Raw genomic sequence first — 17,648 nt, 5'->3', positions numbered from 1 at the left:
GAAACATGTTGTCTGATCCATCTGAAAGCAAAGTGGAGAATGGCTTTGTATTTAGCCAGAGTTCTATTATATTTTATACATTAAAGGCTTCCAGGCACATTTGGAAAACAGAGATAAATCATTTCAACTCCGACAAATGTACACTCAGAGATAATTGTAATTTAAAAACTGCAGGCAAATCTTTTTCCTCTGTTTTGAAATTGTAGGCAACTTGAGTTATTATACTTTAGAACAGCTTACAATTGGTTAAGTTTTTAAAACTATTAAGAGTTTTGGAATGCTTAGAATTGTGAAATCTTACTGTATTAAATCAAAACATTTCCTGATTTCACAATTTGGTTTAGATATTTAAAAGTCCCAAACTGTCAGTTTTAGGATGCATTCTGGATTATTCTAACTGTACAGTATTTTTAAATAAACAAATATTCTAAAGTAATGCACTAGACTAGATGTTAATTGATTGTAAGAACACTGGAATAAAGAGACAGAATATTCATTTATTAATATATTAGTAGACAATGTTCTTAAACATTATTAAGTATATGTTTTATGAATGCAAAATGAATTCTTAAAAATGTTCAGTAAAGTTTTTTTTTTATTTTTACTGGACATTCTGGACTGAAAATGTTTTAAAAGAATGGTTAATTATTATATTGAAAATGTAAAGTAATAAAGATGAATGTGACTGCATTTTTAAATTATGCATCCGAAACTTGGAATTTATCACTCTATGAAAAATGATGCAATTATCAACCGGTGATGGAAAGACAACAAAAAAAGATTGTTGGAAAGATAGGTCCCAGATTTATAGTCCTGGATCACCACCAGTTTATGAACTGGCTCTCTATCAATGTAATAGAAAGACTGATCAATATTATTCCATTTAGCCAAGAGTTAATCGTATGCTTAGGGGTAAATAATCATATCTGAATGTAATATCATTTCCCTTTTTTTGTGTGTACACTTTATGACAGCTTTTTTTTAAAAAAATTCTCTACAAAACAAAAAATATAAGAAAAATACAATCCCCCAAAATATGGTTAATAGTACCAAATACCACCAAAAATCAAAATTCTGCATGACAAAGCAAGAAATCAAATTGAAAATCATGTGTAACAAGGCTTGCAGCACTGGTAACCTCAATTAGATCTTAAGAGATGTCCCAGCCCTCACCAACTCTTTGGTTAAAATCTCACACAGATTAGAGTAAATTAATTTTCAATGTGTTTCTTCATGACCCAGATGCGAGTCTTGTTCTCACTTAACTGTAATGTCAGACACAAGGTGCTGACAAGCTCTTGACCTCCAGATTTTGCTCTTTGAGATTGGGTAATTTAAGATCTGCTCTTTATTTAGAGCCAACCAGTGATGGATGCTTTCCCCTTGTTATGATTTGAATAACAACTACCAATACAGGGATATTTCAGGAAAGCAATAATTCACCAGGCAAACAACTAGGATTGAAAAATGTAAAGTAAATATGTAGGAATAAAACATGGTTTGCTCCAACCCTGACCCTGATTCTGTTTACTTTGTAACATGGCTATTTTGTTCTTAAAATATTACACTCCTGGCAAATTATGCGAATGACATTTGTATTTTCCCTTGCCAATGGTCACAGGAACTGACCACCACAGTATATAGCAGTTCTCAGTTGGTGATCAAAATCTCTGTTAGATTTTATATTTTCATTGAAATCAAATTATATTTAAGTTTTGCATAACACAATAGTGAGTGTATCCTTTTGTGCCAGACATGTGACTATGCACAAGGTTTTCTGGTCTTCTCTCACTGAAACACGTCATCAGCACCTAACTTAATAAAATGTTCCGGGACACTTCAGAATCCATTCATCCCATGGTAATAATAAGGAACAGCCCAAGTGTACACTACTGGATAAAAGATCACACATAGCAAAATGTCATATTTTAAAAATCAATACTATTTGGACACACTAGGTATAAAATACTTAAAAGAATTACTCATACTGGCCAGAAGAGTTGATACAAAGAAAGGTAGTTGCATGAAAACTATAAAATGGAAATTCCCATAGTATTTCTTTACACGTTTACTACCATATTTACAATGCTTTCCTAAATTGTGTTGACATGCCAAATTTCTACTGGAAATGTGGAGGAATTACTGAAACTGAAAGTGTAAGATACTCCTGACTCATATTTCCCCCCTCCTTTATAACATCTGAAAGCAAAGAAAGCAATTTATCCATAATCTCCGTAACCTAACTGATGTGTATCTCCTTTTGTTTTTCCCAGTCCTTTGAACAACTAACACAGAAATTTGGCATTTCAACATAGGCTAGGAAAGTATTCTAGACATGGCAGTAAACGCGCAAAATTGCATTTCACATCTTGTGGGCTCGTGAAGAGACAAGGTGTGCTTGTTTCCCTACTACCTAAAAAAAAACCTCTGACCATAATAAAGAATGCTCCCATATTCTATCTGCTTATTCCTTTCTCTACTCCTAGAGTTACAAGCGAAGACTGTGATGCATTCTCAGCATGAGGAAGGTTTGATGTCCTCAGTAGCAGGGTGGGAGAGTTAATGAACTGTTGATTTACAATAACTATGATTAGGCTGATGTGCTCATGGACAAAGCTTTGGTCCCAGGTTTCTGAGAAGGTACAGGCCCAGTTGAGTCACAGTTCCCAATAGCAGTAGCAATACCACTTAATATACCTCTTCATAGTATATTACAGCCCTCTCTAAGTGGTTTATAGAGTCAGGACATTGTCCCCAACAATCTAGGTTCTCATTCTACTGACCTCAGGAGGATGGAAAAATGAGCTGGTCAAGATCGAACTGCTGGCAGTCGGCAGTCAGCAGAATTAGCCTGCAATACTGCATTCTAACCATGCGCCATCACGGCTCCATACTTGAAACCTGCAAGAAGGGAAGCTTTGGTTGACAGGATACAGCTTCTATTCTTTTCCCAATAATCTGGGAGTTGGTATACCTCACATTCCATCAGCCTGGGGCCTCCCTGAATTTATTGGAGACTGCCAGCCTCTCTCGGCCATCCGCATTCGAGATTGCTCTCACAAGGGAAGGGGAAGGGCAAGTAGGCAAAAGCCAGCTCAGAAATCTGTTCATTTGGATGGACTCTCTTTCTTTTGCACAGTAACATCACCAAGAGAAGCCCTGTGGGAAAGAGCCTAGAAATGTATTTGATTTAAAATATTAAAGAAAGAAAGATTGCTAGAAATATTTACAGCAATTGCCAGTGGTAGATAAAATCAGTCGCTTGAGATTTCTCATCTCTCAACATATATGTGAGTGTGGGTATAACTGCCAAACACCACATTCTAAAAAAGGGCAGCACTAGGACAAAAAATATATATATTAATTGAATTAATAACTGTAGATAAAAAATAGGATATATCACTGTCTTAGAACATTACAGTAATTGTACATACTAACCATTTTCTTATCTACATGGAAATGTCTTAGTTCACACTCTTCTTCCAACAGAAACAGGCAAAAGACAAAAATATTATTTATTTAAATTTGTTACACTTACCCACTCTAGCATAGGTTACTCCTACACCCATCATTGAGTTTGGAATTATAGCTGTCATTATGCAGGCCATCACATGATAGCACATAATTTTACCATCTTTTTTGTGGTGGTGGTTAAGTTTTGATTTCCAATAAAACAAACGAACAAACACTGTCACAGTCATGTGATCGTGGTACATTGCAAATGGCCATAAATGCCAAGCACTCAAACTGCGATCACATGATCATGGGGGGGGGGGCAGCTATCAGAACTCCAACACTAGGTCATAAGTAGTTCTGGAGACATCCACTGTAACCTCAAACAGTCGCTACGGAATTGATTGTAAATCGAGGAATACCTGTAGATTCTGATTGAGTGGGGAAAGAGAAGTAAAGAAAAATAAAGAAATGGTGTTTTCAGAGACAGTCATAATTCACTAAATTAGCAGTTCCTCTGAATTGTAGCCATTCTTCAATGGCATTGATAGCATACCGTTTTCTCCATCTTGTATTCCAGTAATAAAGCTTCCCCTACTCTGGAAAATTCATTTAGTGCTGCCAGGCAAACAACCACGTCACATCTCGAGTGGGGAATAACTTTTAGAATTTACATTACAAGGGGAGCTTTGTGACTTCTAGTGTAATTATATTATCAAGCAATTACACAGACACTATATATTATCAACACAGCAATGTTTACCCTGCTCCCTAATTCTATTTACAGTGCCTTTATTTACAATGGCTTCCAATATTTGTAAATCATCTGGCGAGGGTTATTCTCCTGAAAGATATTACATGGATAACTGTCACTAATAATTGATACAAATAATTGTCACTAATAAATGATATAAATAACCATCACTAATAAATGATATAAATAATATTCAAGGAGAGACAGTTTTGTGTAGTGGTTAAGGCACCAGGCTAAAAACTGGGAGATTGTGAATTGCCATCTTAGGCATCATGAAGCCAGCTGGATGACCTTGGGCCAGTCACTCCCCCTCAGTCCTAAAATGGAAGCAGTGGCAAACCACTTCTGAAAAACCTTGCCAACAAAACTGCAGGGACTTGGCCAGGAGTCACACAGAGACAAATAATAGTCAGTCAAGAGAACCTTAGGAAAAGGGACAACACAGAGGGCACTGGGACAACTGCAGCTCAAGCCTCAAGCCTACCTGGGCTGATTGCAAGGTGGACTGCAAGAGCACTACCTCCTTTGTATGGCTTGTTTAGGCCATATGAGTGACTCTGGAAATTAAGATGTGCAAGAAAAAAAAGCATTGATGAGGATATTCTTTCTGCATTCCAGAGGTGGGAAACTATGGCCCCTTTATGACTTGTGGACTTCAACTCCCAGAATTCTCAGGAATTCTGGGAGTTGAAGTCCACAAGTCATAAAGGGGCCATAGTTCCCCAGCCCTGCTGTATACAAATATAACCTTGAAGGGACTGAAAGCCGAACAGTTAGGCCTTCATGCTTTCCCATACGAAGCACTAGGCAAACGCCGTTCCTTCTTCTTGAATAATGATTCTCAAATTACGCCGTCCCCTGTTGTGTGTTAATGCTGAATCACAGGAAACTCTCAGAAGACATTCATGTGCCAGAAACCGAGACATGAATAGGTCAAATAACAATAGCTTGGGAACAGAGCAGATTATAATGGGGTCTATGCCAAAACTAAAAAAAGGGAATTATCTATCATTTTTTATGACCAGGCCAAATAAGTTACTGTACTATTCCTCAGTCAAATTTCCAGCCTCTTAACAGCTTTGCTAATCTGGGAATGCCCAAGAAGGGCAGGGTCTGTGCGTGGCCTGAAAGAAATTCATTTTCCTGGGAAAAGTAATTCACATTACAACTCTGAGGCTTACCACACAAGTTTGTTTACACAGAGCCAAGAATTTCTGGATCAAATCCCGATGGTTCCTGGCACTGTGATTATAAAGGACAATCCAGCAGAGCAGTCTAACCAAAGTTTTCCAAATCCATACACTGAAGAAGAACCAGAATGTCTTGACTGAAAAATATTAAAATCCATTGGCCAGTGCCTTTCATTAAAGAAATAATCAAATACATATATATGGTTGCAGCCAAGTAATGAAGAGAAGCAGCGGCATCAGCAGAAACCAAGGTGATGACAAGTTTACATCATCACACACCCCATTTATAGATTTGTAAGACATCATCAAATATTTCTTCATTTGCTCACCCATGCTTTCTCAACACCCATGGAGAACAAAACTGGAAAAGGGACTATACATGCATCGTAAGACTGATTCAACCATGTATGTTTAGCATTTAGTAGCTCAAACATCAAATTATTGTTCCTATCAGCCTTTTCCAATCTCGATACCTTTCAATGGGGAATTTTGAGAGTTAAACCTTGAAGGAGCCCCATTTGAAACGGAATCCCATTGTGGAAGGCAAGAAAGTCTGATCATCACTAATGTAAGTCCTTGACTTTCAGCCATATTTGGGGCCATTGCTAAACAAGGTAGTTGTTAAGTGAGTTGCATCTGATTTTATGACCTTTTTCCCATGGTTGTTAAGTGAATCATGCGGCCATTAAGGGAAATAGGCTTCTCCCGCTGACTCTGCTTGTTGAAAGCCAGCTGGGAAGGTTGCAAATGGCGATCACATGACCCTGGGACATTGCAACAGTTGTAAATACTTGCCACTTGTCAAGTGCCTGAATTTAGATCATGTGACCTTGACGATGCTGTGATGGTTCTAAGCGTGAGGACTGATTATAAGTCACTTGTTTCAGTGCCATTGTAAGTTCAAACAGTTGCTAAAGGAATGGCTGTAAGTCGAGGACTACCTGTTAGCTGATTTTCAATGGAATGAGTTCACAGAATTAGCAGCCATCTTACGAGAGATTCAAAGAAAAATTAAGAGATGTATGTAAATCATATGTGGGACAAGCTTCCTATGAGAATTTTCCAGCTTCAGCTCAGGAAGCTCCAGCACATATAACATTCATAAAGTTGGAGCAAAGACAAAATGCAAAACCTCAATTTTTGGAAAATAGCTTTGTTTGTAGCTCATATCCTCCTATGTTTCCAAATCTGTGCCATCTGGTCCTTGTTCCCAAATATGGTTTAATTTTTAAAGTTCAAATCAGGCTGGGAGTCTCATTCCCCAAAAGTCCAGACCTGAAAAGGATGCAACATTCTGATATCACTCCTCAAAACTCAGCAGAGTTGCTAATGTCGCTGCCTTTTCCTTCCTTTAAAATCCTTTGTGGAGAACAGCACAGTGATTATATAAGGAAACAAATCTTATCCGAGGCAAAAATTTGTGATGCTTAATGGTATAGTGATGCTATTTGTGGTTATGCTTTTTCTAAAGATGACCAGAACAAACTGCACCAAAGAACCTAAATAGAAAAAAAAAAAGGCTGTTTATATTCTTATTTAAAAACATATTGAGGATTATACTACGGTTTTCTATACTGCAGGATCTGACAATGAATACTATCTGAAGCAATTATTTTAGGACAATCCAAGAACATCTTAGATACATGGTGGTGCAAAGTATTATTTGAAAAGGTACTTCAAAGTATTCCCCTTGTAAAGGAAAAAGCCCAGAGCCGCCAGAAGATACAAAATTTATTCCACTTGGAACAATATAGCAGCATGAGTAAAACAGTAGATCAGTGTATTCAGAAGCATAAATCTGCCCTCCCTCCTGCGTTGCAGAGCCTGGCCTTCACACATAATAATCAATCTGGAAGCACAGATAGCTGAAACAAAGATAGATGGCTGTTTTATTTCACACGGAATTGAATTCAGCTCATAGAGCAATCTGAGACAAATGGATAATCAGTTGCAAAATAAAAAAAAAAGGGTACAACATAAACCTCAAACAAATTTCCCTCTTCAGAACTCAAAGGAAGAGGGAAGCAATTTACAAGCTTACACTGCAAAGTAGGGTTCCTCCTCAGCCTTTCAACACACTGCCACATGCAGGGAATTCTTACACCTTAGTTTGCATAACTGACTCAGACAGCTATAAGTTAATACCACCAGCAGTTTTCACCCTGGGGGCAGGCATGGAGAGAGTCAGTCTTCACAAGAGACATTTTTCTCTTAAAGTCGGGTTGAAGCCTTTTGACTTTTTCTAATGGAAGCAAGAGGACATCTGATGACATGATGAGGTCACTGGAAGGAGACGGCCCTTTGGGGAGGGAACAGGTGAAAACAGGAGCAGGACTTTGAGAGGCAAAGAATTCCCATCCCAATCCTTAGCATCCTCCAAGCCTAGGGGGGAAAAAAGCCCCCATATAGATAGTCCTTGATTTACAACCATATTTGAGCCTGGAATTATGGCTGCAAGTCATGTCAGTCGTTATCACGTGACCATGCCCGATTTTATGACTTTTTGTGGCTGGTTGTTCAACATTATCACCATGGTCATTAAGAAAATCCACAGTCGTTAGGAGAACGCCAAGGTCATTAAACAAACCCATTGTCCGGAAATTCACTTTGCTGGAAATTGGAAGTAAATGTCAGTTTCCAGCAAAATGCATCATAAATCATGGACACGTAACCTGCCAAGCCCCGAAAATGAAATCATCGGACCATGTTGGGGTGGGGTGGGGTTGGAATTTGAATCATCTGTACCTTTGTTTGGGTTCATTGTAATTTCAGAGAGCAATTTCTAAACAACTAGTGGTACATCAAGAACTACCTGTGTCAATGTTTTTCATAATCTTAATCATAGGTGATAAATACAGGTGGTTCATTCACAAGGAGTTTTCTGATCTTAATTCCATCCTTAATTCTGACTTCAGGAAAAACAACAACAATAACCACTGAAAATTAGTAGTTCTGCAGCCAGGTTTCAGCAATGGGAACTCAAAAGGCCTGGACCACAGTAGTCTGTGCCCTATCCATCTCTGTCCCAAATGCATCTGATGTTAATATCTGAATACACCTGGAGCCTTAGCAATATTATGGCGAAGTCTTCTCTTTTTAATGAGATAGTCCAGATAGTATTGGCCTTACACCTTACACTCAGTTGCAAAAAATGAGATCAGGATTGGATGACATTTTCACTGGATATTTTCAAGAATCGTATGAACCTGCCCTAAACTTGATCTGCTTCTGCCATACTCTTTCAAGGTTAGATTTATATTTCGATTAACAGAGTTGGAAGGGACCTTGTAGGTCATCTAGTCCAACCCTCCACCCAAACAGGAGACCCTACACCATTTCTGACAAATGGCAGTCTAATCTCTCCTTGAAAGTCTTAAGTGATAATGCTCCCACAACTTCCAAGGGCAAGCTGTTCCATTGGTTGATTGTTCTCACTGTCAGAAAGTTTCTCCTTATTTCTAGGTTAAATCGCTCCTTGTTCAGTTTCCATCCATCGTTCCTTGTCTGGCCTACAGGCGCTTTAGAAAATAGCTTGACCCCTTCCTCTCTGTGGCAGCCCCTCAAAGGAGCGGCAATCTCTTTCTCCTCTCCCACTGGGATGTTTATGTGGATAAACATAGAACATAAAAACAAGAACAACAGTATGGTGATCATACAGCTATAAATTAACTAATCTAAGATGAAGCTGTATACAGAAGAATACCTGAAACATGTGTGATAATTAGTGTGGAGAAACCTTGGCCCTATCCCTCCATCTCATTTTTGTTACTCCTTCCTTTGTTCCTCATTGGGTTGCTGTTGTATTTGTGTGTGAGGAAATGAGTGTTAGATATTTGCAGCGAAGAGCTTCTCATACAATTTGCCATCTGAGGGTTGTTGTTTTTTTTTTTTTTTAATTCCAGCTCACAATTCTCAACATTTTATGTCAGCAGTTTCAATGTAATTAGATGGCCAGATGTGGTCCCAACATGGAACTTCATTATGGAGATGCATACTTGGGGATGTGAGGGCCTCTTGCCATTCAAAAGTACAAAATGTGCATTTGTGGGTTAGTGCACTAAATCTAAAGATATAATTTACCAAGCCCACAGTCCCACTTTGAAATAAAAAAGGGGGGGAGGGATAAACTATACACTATAAATAGTTAGTGAATCAGCAGCCATGTGAAGAGCAATTATTGTTTTTTTTTCCCCAACGAAGATTGCTAACTTTTTTTCCTGGCAGACTCCTGTGCCCTTACCGCCTACCTGGCATGCAGAAATGAAGCAGATGGAGCGTTATCCATAGGTTTTCTCCCATGCCTAAAACTGAAAAAATGCTGCCTTTCAGGCAGCTGTTAAAAGCAAAGCAATCTGCCAAAAAGAACTGGAAGTTCTTCTCTCGGATTACAGGATGCCTTGTATCTAAGAATTGTTTCATCTCCCACACTGCAATATATAAATATCTCAATATTTTTCAGAGAGACGCTGTAGTAATTCTGTATGTCAAAGGAGCCCAGGCAATTCTCTACAAAGTTTCCTTCTTGCAGAGATTTAGCTCTATTGTGCTGTAAATATTTCCAACAGTGCACCTTCGTATTTGTAACAAAGGAAAAGGAAGAAATCTAACTACTTTTAGCAGCAAAAAGGGAAAATGGTTCATACATAATAAGCCTATGACTTAGAGCTACTAAGAGAACAGCGGAGAACTGGAGGAAGAATGTTTAAAGAACATTAAGGCTCCAAACTCCAAATGACAGAACCATAGAGTTAAAGATAAAAGTTTGTTGGAATAAAAGAGAGTCTTATAATAAAACTAGATTTTTAAAAACAGCTTGGGGTAACCCAAAACATTGATCAAATGCAAACTATATATAAACCAAGGTGAAAAAAGACCCAAAGGGAAGGTGGTGAATTAGATTGCAAGTACTCATGCCACTTTAACTACCAGCCAGACACATTTCTGAATTTCACTTTCATTCATCTAAGTCAGTGGCCCCCAACCTTTTGGGCACCAGGGACTGGTTCCATGGAGAAAGTTTTTCCGTAGACCAGAGGGGGCGTGGTTTTCCATCCTGCCTGCATCCCGCAGATGGGGCTTCGCTTGTTCCCATGGACCGATTTGCTGACATGCCATGGACTGGGACCAGTCCACAGACTAGGAGTTGGGGATCCCTGATCTAAGATATGGAATCTACATTTGCACAAGGAACAGACTGCTGTTCTGGGTCACATGCAAAGTCAGGAGCTTTCTGTTAAAAAGATTTTGCCTTTGAAAAGACCAGCGGAGAATCCCAGGAGAAAAGGAACCAGAAGCTATATGCTGAGGTTGGGAAAAGGAAAGAATCTCTTTAGTCTCTGTTAAAAATAAGGAACCAGAAAAAACTGGATGGAGAAGCTTGGGGGGAAATGCTCATGAAAGGAAGTAGGAACTCTTCTTGCAAGGAATCAAGTCTTTCTACAGCACAGGTAACATTTTTAGATGATCTAGAAATAATGGATAATGTTGCTTTTTAACAATGTTCCTTGCTATTGATCCTATACAAGCCATCTTTCTATGCAAACTGGCACCTTCTCGTGTCAGAGTTGCTTTTATATTAGTGGCAGGTCTATCGTCCTTTGAACTACTAAAAGTTTTATGTTCTCCTGTATATTCTTTTTAATTAGGTATTCTTTTCAGATGTCTGTGTTTTGAACCGTTCTGTATTCTTATCCCCTCTTACACACCCAACTAACTGTACCCAGACAACACATTATTCGATTGAAATGGAATTTTTATATATTATACTAATAAAACAAATAAAACTTTTTTTAAAGGTTAAAAAGAAGCCACCATATTCTCCCTTTTCTTTTTTCTTTTTTCTTTTAAATGAAGTTTGATTCTCTTTATTTCTTGTGATATTGGTCTCATCCTACATGGGAGAAGGGGTTGATTTTCATAATCACATGCTTCAATGCTACAAGGTCAAGAAATGTTTGTGCTAAAGAATTTTCCTTTCATCATCCCCCCCCCTTTTTTTTTTAACCTAAGAAACACATACTGTGAGTGCTAGAGTTGGAAGGGATGACATCAGGTAAAGACATACCTAGGAAATAGATAGTGGCAACACTAATGCTGCACCCAAAGTAAACAGTAGAGCTGCAGGGAGGGTAGAGAGCTTCTGGGAGGCAAGACCACCAGCCTTTCACACTATGGGTTTGATTTTGCCAGTGCAAAGAGTAATACTGCAGTAATACTGGCAAATGCAGATTAAATGGCAATATCTAAAAGAGTTTTCACATATCCTGTCTTATGTTGGCTTGTAGATTCTTGAAAGGTCTTTATATTGCAAAAAGTAGGAAGATGGAACAATATGTTTCTAAACGGCCTAATTTTAAAAGTATATTAAAAGTCTGAGCTTGTTCTATATTAATTTTATATGAATTGTTTAGATAATTATTTACATTCAGTTCATTTTAACCATATTTGTATGTATGTATGCATGCACACACTCATGTGTATTATTGTAATATCATTGTTGTATTGTTATTTTGGTTGTTGTATGTTTGTTTTATATATTTATGTTGTTATATTTCACCAAATAAAGAAAGCATTTAAAAGCAAAGGTTGTGTTCTTCAGGATAAGCCATACAACTAACAGTACAACATTATGCAAGTTTACTTAGTAACATGTCTCTTTCATTTCCATGAAATTGATCCCCAAGAAAGTTTGTTTAAGGTTGAAGCCTAGTTTACCAAGCATAGTTACTCAGACATTAAGCCTCCAAGTCTCATGTAGTTCAAACATGAAGTAATATGTAGACTTTACTCCAGCATACAGTTAGCATATTTAACCTCATTTAAATCACAGCCTGTCAGTTCCCAGTGCCATTTAAAACATACTTTTGTCTCTCAAATTTGATCTTGTGATTCTTACCACTGAACATTTCATGTGAAGAAACCTACATAACCAAAACTGCAGGCTCAGCACTGATACCATCAAAGCATAACATAGGATGGATTTTTTTTTTTTCAGATGTTCCCTTCCTAACTATCTCCTGGCAATTTCCCTGCAGCCAACCATGAGTGTCTCCTTGCTTGATTTGTAAGCTGTTTCAGCAAGGCTGCCTTTAAAATATGTATGAACCTATTCATACTGAAGAATTAGAGGGACTAGAGATTAGTTAATCTTTGCATTAGAGGACTCACGGTTTTCAAAGAACATTCAAGGCACTGCCACATACCGTGTTTCTCATATAATAAGGCCGGGTCTTATTTTTTTTTTGAGCTCTGGAAAAATGGCTAGGTCGTCTTTTCGGGGGTGACTTAATTCCCCCCCTTGCATCTTTGGGTGGGCAGCGATGGCTTGGATGTTGACCTCGGCGTTGGTGGGGCACTTCATATCGGGTCAACGCAGGCTGCACCATATCCAGGTGTGCAACAAAAGTACTTCCTAATGGCAAGCCCCCACCATTCCCCCCATTTCGCATGTTTTAATATAGGCCTTAATTTGGGGGAGGCGCTTAATTTCATTTCATGCCTATAAAACATGCTGGGACTTCCTATTGGGGGAGGCCGTATTGTTGGAGAAACAGGGTATTTAATAGCCGGGAAGGAGCAGGATGTAGTATACAGTTCTCCCCAAGATTCTTTCTAGGCTAAGTTTAGATTCTTATCCTCTTCAGCCATCATTTCAGGAACAAGCTGGGCAATCACCACCCAGTTAATTCAAATAACTGATAGAGAAAAGTGGGAGGGAAAGTGATTCTAACTCAACTATCTCCCCTATTATCACAGAAATTTTTAAAAGAATTTATAAGAAGGAAAAGAAAAAAAAAAGATGCCAAAATATCCCCCCAAAGCACATATGATTTCACAGAACCAGAGTCACACCTCTTTAAAAAGGTTTGGCATAAATCAAACTATGATAGTGGAATCTATTTATGAATCCAGACAACTTTTACTAAATGACCCCTCCTTATACAGCCATGTAGGTTGATCATTTTTTCTTTCTCTACCCCTTCAACTTGTCTTGCCAAAAACTGACAGCTGCTTCAGCAAGTACAACTGAAGATTTCTAGTGGGAGGGAGCATTCCTGGGGAGCCATGTTCACCTTTATTTCATCCATCCATCCACCTGTCCACAGTGGTGGGATTCAAATTGTTTTACTACCGGTTCTGTGGGCGTGGCTTGGTGGGCGTGGCAGGGGAAGGATACTGTAAAATCTCCAGTCAGAGGTGGTATTGGCCGGTTCTCCAAACTACTCAACATTTCCGCTACTGGTTCTCCAGAACTGGTCAGAACCTTCTGAATGCCACCTCTGGTCCACACCCACCCCAAGCTCTCCTTTAACCAGAGGTCAGGGAATAGGAACTGGTGGCCTATAGTTATTCCTAAATAACAAATCTGAACAGTACACCAATGTGATCAATGTGAAGGATACTAACAGAGGATTTAGAGCAGTGCTTCTCAACCTTAGCCACAAAAATCAAAACTTCCATTTCCTCCATCAATATGAACCCAGCCAACATGAATAACAAAATACTATCAACATTAGCAAAGTCAGAAAATCTACAACAGGAGGTTTCCTGCCATTATAACTCTTACTCCAATCTCAATGTCTTGAAAGTTAATTAAATATTTTTTTTCTTTCTATTCCCTTAGCTCTCCCCAAACAATCAAGTATACCCAAGATTTATCAAACCTAGTATCTTTTTTATTCCCTACAAAATCTGTTGATAGAGGGGATTAAATTAGGAGATCGCTCTTGCCGATTCTTCCCAGCAAAGAGGTGCCAAAACAGTCCAAGAATTAAAGTAAAGGAGGCTGTAGATGCTGGCAGCTGTATGCTCCATCCTCATGTTGTCTCTACTCACCTCCATTGCTCATTCTAGAAATGGGTTGAAAAATATTTTATTTTAAAACACATGATATTAGGTTGGCAGCCAAATGGAGTTATGCCATTAATTGCAAGAAAAAAGGCCCAAAATTGCATTAAAGTGTCTATGTGTACATATGTGCTAATACAAATAGTCTTCACTTAACAACTCTCCTCTTTAACAACTGTTTAATTTACAACAGTTACTTAACTTTAAAGTCACATTTACGACCATCACAGTGTCCCAAAGTTACATGAGATTCAGGCCCTTTACAACTGGCACACACTTATGACCGTCACAGATCCCACACTCACATTAACCACCATTTGCATGCTTCACTGCTGACAAGCAAAGACAACGGAGAAGCCAGCAATAAAAATTGCAAGTCGCAGTCAACTGATGTCTCTTTCAGCAACCGCATCGCTTAACGATGGATATGCCAGTCCCAATTTTAAGCATGCACACGTACATACCTGTACACACGTAAGAGTGAGAATGGACACACCACACCATTCTATAATACAGTTCTTTTGTAACTTATATAACTTATTTAGTTCTGATTCATAACACAGGCCAAACCGTGCAAGCTATCCCAAACGCTGATTCTGGCCATCTGTGATCTTGGCACTAATTTGAGAGCAAATCTCTCTGAATTCCAGGGAAGTTGCTTTCCTCAGGGAATTCAGCAAATGTTAGCACAGCACCCCGTCCATCTCCCCCCCCCCCTTTTTTTTTTTCTGTCTTCATAAATAGAGAAGCCTCAAAGGAAAATGCTGCTGACAAGCACTAATAAGGCCCTTCAGTGGGAGTTTGGGGAGGATGCCGTTCTCCATCATCCTAACAGAATAAAGGACCGGGCAAACTCCTCACCGTAAATGCCTCCAATACGACGACCCGCCCCGCCCCCCGCCCCCCCACTCCCGTGTCCAGGTTAGCGGGACTCCCCTTTACTACCGCTTAAGACTCCAGCTACATCGTGTTTACGGACGGTCCTTGTAAGAGGCGAGCTCGCTCTACGGATGACAGTTGAGCAAAGCTCGCCTACAGCGCAGCCGCCTTCGCAAATCAACGCCGCGCCCGGGGGGCGAGCGCTCCTTTTCATCGCCGGCCGGGCAAAACCCTTCGCCGGAGAGGAGGGCGGCCTACCCAGAGGAAGCGCCCGAGGGATGCCCACCCGCAAGGAGCTCCAACGAGCCCGGCGACGCCTCACCCTTCTCCTCCTGCTGTTGCTGCTGCTGCTGCTGCCGCCGCCGTCCTCGGAAAGAGAAAAGCCCGCCGCCTCGGCCGTTTCTGCCCAGCGGGCGCCTCCTGCGCTCGACAGCCCCCGCCGGGTTTTGCATGGACCACGCGAGGTGCGCCGCCCGCTCCTCAGGGGCGCGAGCAGCCTGGCCGGAGGGTGGGCGCCTCGCGCATTCTGTTGCTGCTTTGCTGCCGCCCAAGGCTGGTTCTGCGCGCTTCCCTCGCCCGCTTGGCGGCCGGCTGCTTTCTGCTCGCCTTGCCCCCACCCTCCTTCTGTCCCTTGAGGAAGGAAGGGGGGGGAGGGAGGGAGGGAGGAGGAGGGAAAGGGAAAAGCTAATCTGAGCACAAGGGCGCCATTAAGCCTCTGTGGCTTTGCAGCCGGAGCGGGGCTGCTTTGAAGCGACCGCTAAATTGGGTGCGCCGCGGGTGTCCCCCGCGCGCCCCCTGCCGGCTCGCGGGGCACAAGACAAAAGGGGCAGAGCCTTTTTCCCTCAGGGTTCGGATCGCTATGGCCTGAGAGGAAGGCTTAGCTCCCCGTGGCTTCAAAATCTAAAGGACTGATTTGGACGAAACTCGACAGTCCTTTTTCCTGCGCCTTGTTGATAAAAACAGGATCGCCCATGTCCGACGACGGATATGGCGCAAGAAGAAGAAAGGTTGGGGCGGAGGGCGTTGATGAACAACTCGCTTTTTCTGGCTCCTTTGGATGCTAGCACTCCGTGATCAATCAATCAGTCAATCAGAACAGAGTTGGAAAGGGACCTTGGAGGTCTTCTAGTCCAACCTCCTGCTCAAGCCTATACCATTTCAGACAAGTGGCTGTCCAGTCTCTTCTTAAAAACCTCCAGTGATGAAGCACCCACAACATCTGAAGGCGAACTGTTCCACTGGTTAATTGTCCTCACAGTTAGTAAGTTTCTCCTTAATTCCAGGTTGCTTCTCTCCTTAATTAGTTTCCACTCATTGATTCTTATCTTTCCCTTTGGTGATTTGGAAAATAAGTTGACACCACCCCACTCCTCTTTATGGCAACATCTCAAATACTAGAATGCTGCTATCATGTCACCCTAGTCCTTTTCTCTAGACTGGCCATGCACAGGGAAATAAAAGCTTCCTTCTGAACCAATCCCTTGTCTTTGGCAGCAGACAAGGTTTTGCCCTGGAAAAATGTATGGTCCTTGCTCCCTGGCTCAGCCATGGGATTTTAAGAGAATTTTCATTGGAAAATGTAAAGCAAAAGGTGGATTGATTATTTTCCTCTTCTAATACTTTTCTCTTCCTTTTTTAAAAAAATCCAGACTGTCCCAATCATTAACCAGAGCACTAAATTGTAACCTAAAATGGCAAATGCTAGAAGACAAGGCATAGTTGAACTGTAAAATTTAACACTCAGCCATCTCTACATTGTCCCGCATCCAAAGTACAAAGACAAGCACAGTTGTTGCCTCGTGACTAAGGTAAATTAAAACTCAGGTAAATCAGGGCAATTCCCATTCCTGCCCACTCAAGGGCTGGAGGAATGCTTTTAAATGGTAGCCATCTGAATGTATCCTAGTTAGTTTTATAAGAGGATTCATCAGATTCATCTTTATTAATCTTCAAAGTCACCCTCCAATGTTGGCATTTGAACTTGGCCACAGCGTGATCAATGGACTCTGCAGAGGGTGTCAAGAGGGGACAGGGGTAGACAGGAAAGAGAAATGGCACAAACTTCCTTTGGACACAGTTTTGCCTCTTTTATAGGGACGCGGTGGCTCAGTGGATAAGACGCTGAGCTTGTCGATCAGAAAGGTCGTCAGTTCGGCGGTTCCAATCTCTAGCACCGCATAACGGAGTGAGCTCCCATTACTTGTCCCAGCTTCTGCCAACCTAGAAGTTCTAAAGCATGTAAAAATGCAAGTAGAAAAATAGGGACCACCTTTGGTGGGAAAGTAACAGCGTTCTGTGCGCCTTCGGCGTTTAGTCATTGCAGCCACATGATCAATCATCAGCTTTGTAACGGAGATGAGCACCGCCCCGTAGAGCCAGAAATGACTAGCACATGAGTGTGAAGGGAACCTTTACCTTTACCTTAGTATGTTCATTGTGATATCACACATACCAAAAGGATGAAGCTTGCATCGGGACAGTGTGATGCTGCAGTCCTCATTTTGATTAAAGCATTGGGTCCTTCA

General features: G+C 40.6%; 1 protein-coding gene across 3 annotated transcripts in view; it reads right to left on the bottom strand.

The window, feature by feature from the left end:
* RNF144A (ring finger protein 144A) overlaps window positions 1-15,864 on the bottom strand; it is a 64,199-nt gene extending 48,335 nt beyond the window's left edge. Inside the window, exon 1 of one of the 3 annotated variants that reach the window (XM_026674352.2) lies at window positions 15,446-15,864. In XM_026674352.2, coding sequence (XP_026530137.1) covers window positions 15,446-15,575 — 130 coding nt within the window. In that variant the 5' untranslated portion in view covers window positions 15,576-15,864. Of the gene's footprint in view, window positions 1-2,783; window positions 2,902-15,409 lie in introns of those variants that run through there. The other 2 variants (XM_087946136.1, XM_087946149.1) reach the window with 2 other exon arrangements.
* Window positions 15,865-17,648: the final 1,784 nt, after the last annotated feature.

Source organism: Notechis scutatus, chromosome 1 (genome assembly GCF_049901735.1).
Source record: "Notechis scutatus isolate UNSWTSFEM ecotype Mainland chromosome 1, rNotScu1.2, whole genome shotgun sequence".
In the NCBI taxonomy this organism is placed as follows: Eukaryota; Metazoa; Chordata; class Lepidosauria; order Squamata; family Elapidae; genus Notechis; species Notechis scutatus.
The sequence above is the reverse complement of the archived record's forward strand: the minus strand, read 5'-3'. Positions and strand labels throughout refer to the sequence as shown.